This window comes from Vollenhovia emeryi, unplaced genomic scaffold (assembly GCF_000949405.1).
Source record: "Vollenhovia emeryi isolate VEMERY1.0 unplaced genomic scaffold, V.emery_V1.0 DF941597.1, whole genome shotgun sequence".
NCBI classification, from domain to species: Eukaryota; Metazoa; Arthropoda; class Insecta; order Hymenoptera; family Formicidae; genus Vollenhovia; species Vollenhovia emeryi.
The window spans coordinates 1,120-4,928 of NW_011964769.1; the positions used below are offsets into that span (position 1 = coordinate 1,120).

The 3,809-nt window shown below is 41.6% G+C and overlaps 1 protein-coding gene across 1 annotated transcript; it reads left to right on the forward strand.

Moving 5' to 3' along the window:
- Positions 1–487: 487 nt before the first annotated feature.
- LOC105570904 lies at positions 488–2,046 on the forward strand. Its single transcript, XM_012028355.1, has 2 exons — positions 488–622; positions 877–2,046. The coding sequence occupies exons 1-2, from the start codon at positions 488–490 to the stop codon at positions 2,044–2,046; spliced, it is 1,305 nt and encodes a 434-aa protein (XP_011883745.1).
- The last annotated feature ends 1,763 nt before the right edge of the window (positions 2,047–3,809 follow it).

A 3,809-nucleotide genomic window follows, 5' to 3' on the forward strand; every position in this document is an offset into this window, starting at 1 on the left:
GCAATGCTTTTTGACCCGTTTCCGTTTGTATCTCGCGTTCAACGAATACAGCGAGCGGTTCGCCCGTGTTTTCGAAAACATCTTCGAGTTCGGAAGGTTTGCCGATCGGTGTCTCCGCCGCCGCCGGTGTCTCATGGCTGGTACTAATAACAGCGATAAAAAACGCGGTGATGTTCAGACAAATGATATCGACGAAAATGAAGAATATCCGATAGTGCTGCGCGCTAATCACAATACGATGAAGAGTGAAATTATAAGCGCCTTCAGAATAAACTTTAACAAGCCTAACAGCATTGGATCGCTTCTGGGATTCTCATCGACGCGTATATTGCAACCGCGAAAATGGCACGAATCGGACCTACCGATTAACATTATCAACGTAAATATTATCCGCGTAGAGTGCAATGTGACCGCGGGTGCGTACAGCAACAACAAGCCCGTGCACACAATACACGAGTTTTCGCCGAGCGTGCCGCCGGGATATAAGATGTCGATAGCGCCATCGCAAATCATTTATCTGCCGATCATCACACGGAGTATTACGGATCTAACCATACGCGTTGTCGACCAGAACGGACGATTGCTCGATTTTCGTGGAAAAGAGATTACCGTTAGATTGCACGTACGACGCTGTAAGCGATAACGTGCGCGCGCGTCAGTGTATATGCTATGCTCGTATTGAACGGATCGGAGCAAATTGTGAGAAATAACGCAATTTTGAAGAAGCCAACGATATCAACGTTTAATCGCAGTATCAAGTCATCCAGGAGCTGCAAGAAGAAAAAGCTCAATACATCAAACGTGGAATTTTTAAAATCATTGGGATTCGCGGTGCGAAACATTTGAATAATTACTGACATCCTCAACATCGGGAAGGAGCCAATCTTTGACGATCGCATCGTCAAGATTGAGACTCACACATACAATCCATTCGCCAACACAACATTTGGATACAGCGATGAGACACGAATACCTATACAACAACAGGATCTCTATACGTTGCCACATGAAAGTTTTCTGTACATCGAGGGAAAACTAACAACAGCCAAACAAATCGAAGGATCTGATGTAATACTGGGAAATAATTGCGTCGCGTTCATGTTCGATGAGATTCGATATGAACTTGACGGCGTGGAGATTGATCGTACCAGAAATGTCGGAATAACCAGCACGCTCAAGACCTATGTCTCGACATCATTCGATAAAATGGTATCTCTGAAGAATGCCGGCTGGGATGTGTCGAACAATGGGAAGGGAGATTTCAATTTTTGCGTACCGCTCAGCATGCTATTGGGATTCTGTGAAGATTACAAACGCGTGGTGATTAACGCTCGTCACGAATTGATTTTAATACGATCGCGCAACGAGAACAATTGTCTGTTTGGAACTATAGCACTGGAGCCGCAGCTTGAAATATTCAAGATACAATGGCGAATGCCGCATGTGCTGTTAAACGAGGTGAACAAGCTATCGATGCTGCGTGCTTTGGAAAGCGGACAATACCTTAACATGGGTTTTCGTTCATGGGATCTCTATGAGTTTCCACTATTGCAGCGGACGACTAAGCATTCGTGGGCTATTAAAACGGCTACTCAGCTCGAGAAACCGTGGTATGTTATTTTCGCTCTGCAAACAAATCGAAAGAATATCATGTCTGAGAATGTGAGTCAATTCAATCACTGCAAATTGAGCAACGTAAAACTCTATCTGAACTCGGAATGTTATCCATATGACGATATGAATCTGGATTTCGATAAAAGCAAATGGTCGAGTCTGTATGATGCGTTTTCACGATTCCGGAAGAGCTATTGGGGAAACGATGATCTTGCAACAGGTCTCACTGTCGACAATTTTCTAGAATATGGTCCGTTTGTGATCATCGATTGTTCTCGACAAAACGAATCGGTCAAGAGCGCGACTGTGGACGTGAGATTGGAATTTGAGTGTAAAGAGAATGTACATGCGAATACCACTGCGTACTGCCTCATTATACACGATCGAGTGGTTCAGTACAACCCGCTAACCAATGTGCGCAAAATCACCTAAGTCTGACTGTTTGAAAGAAAACTGGTTCCCCCCTCTTTCCAATACCGTTTAGAGGGGATGAAAGGATTTAAAATCTGCTGAGCATCAAGACCAACCGTAATATTTCCCCTTCTCTCGACGTGTTCGAACAAGTCTCGACGTCTCCAAACCAACGTTTTGTGGACCTGCAAGGTTTTATCGTTGCCAGAAACTTTTGAAAAAAACCGGTTTCCCCCTCTTTCCAATACAGTTTAGAGGGGATGAAAGGATTTAAAATCTGCTGAGCATCAAGACCAACCGTAATATTTCTCATTCTCTCTCGACGTGCTCGAACAAGTCTCGACGTCTCCAAACAAGTCTCGACATGTCCATACCAACGTTTGTGGACCTGCAAGGTTTTATCGTTGACAGAAACTTTTATGTAAAAGAGTTTGCCTGTCTCAGAGAAGGACATGTTCTCTCTCACTACATTTTCGCATGTCCCGTACCATGGAAATGTCTCACCAAAGCGGAGCAACACCAAGCATCCTGGTTGATTTCAAATCGTCACGGAGTACGATGGGAAGACGGAATGATTCCATACAGTAGAGCTAAAAGTTTGATTACAACAGCCGTGGTTGGTACTGAGAAGGAGGATGATGACGACAGCGATGACGAGACGAGATTTTCTCTCGTATATGTCAAGGGATTTGAAAAACGAGAATGGCTGCGAAGGTTACTCCTGGACGATGTGCGAGAAAATGTTTATATCGAAACTATCGATGCGCACTACGAAGATATACAATCTCTAAATAAATTGGACGTTGCGCGCACTGTGCGTTGCCATAGACATGTAGCAAATTGCGCTTTGCAAAATGTTTTTAAACTTTACAATTGGTGGTCTAACCATAAAAATATGTAACAACATGTGTTAAGAAGTGTATTCAATTGCTGGTGTAAGCAAAATAAATATACTACTTGGGAAGGGAAAATAGAATGGATTGGAAGAAAATGTATGTCATTAAAAAAATTTTAATCTCATTTTATTATCTCAATTTATCAAAATACATCACCCCGACTTTTGGCTTCGGCAAGAATTTCTTTTACGGCATAAGCCATTAATTCGCACTTTATGATTGAAATAAATTCACAATTTTCGATTGAATTTTTATAGTACATGTCGTGTAGGATTCTAACTGCATCGTTCGGTGTATCACATTTTTTTTCGCCACTCATCCATATATCTTGTAAACGCACAACGAGTTCTTCGAAGATTTCATGTACTGTTTCTAGATCATCATACAGTTGAAAATATATGCGATCTACACAGTGTTCCAGTTCAAATAAAAATGATATGGTTGATGGTTTCATGTACATAAAAGTATTATTTAATGTTACTTTTAGAATATTTCCGTGGCGCGTTCTAACTAGTTCTAGAGCTAAATGATTAAACTGTACCGCTGATGATGATGCCGCATCTGTTGCCTTTAGCAGCTGGTCTATTTTTGATGGATTTTTTCTGTATTCTTTCCAAATTGATTGATCTAACTCCATCTGATGTCCTTGATTATCGCCGAGAATTATTTCTATGTAGGATGCACGAGGTACTACTCTGATCCCAATTTCTATATATTTGAATGCTGCAGATGTCAGCGGTAACCTCCTGCACATGATACGCGGCGGGTTACGAGGTTCATCAGAACTGAAAGAATATATAAATTAAAATAAGTACAATTATATGTGGAAAAAATGTGTGTAAATATGCAGTAGCTTTATGGTACTTACACGTTACCACACAGTTTCTT

What these genes read in the sequence shown, in the direction of transcription:
- LOC105570904 (XM_012028355.1), top strand. Translation starts at nt 488, where the DNA reads ATGTCGATAGCGCCATCGCAAATCATTTATCTGCCGATCATCACACGG. An exon ending in AGATTACCGTTAGATTGCAC is followed by an intron (nt 623 to 876) that starts GTACGACGCTGT and finishes AACATCGGGAAG; the next exon opens with GAGCCAATCTTTGACGATCG.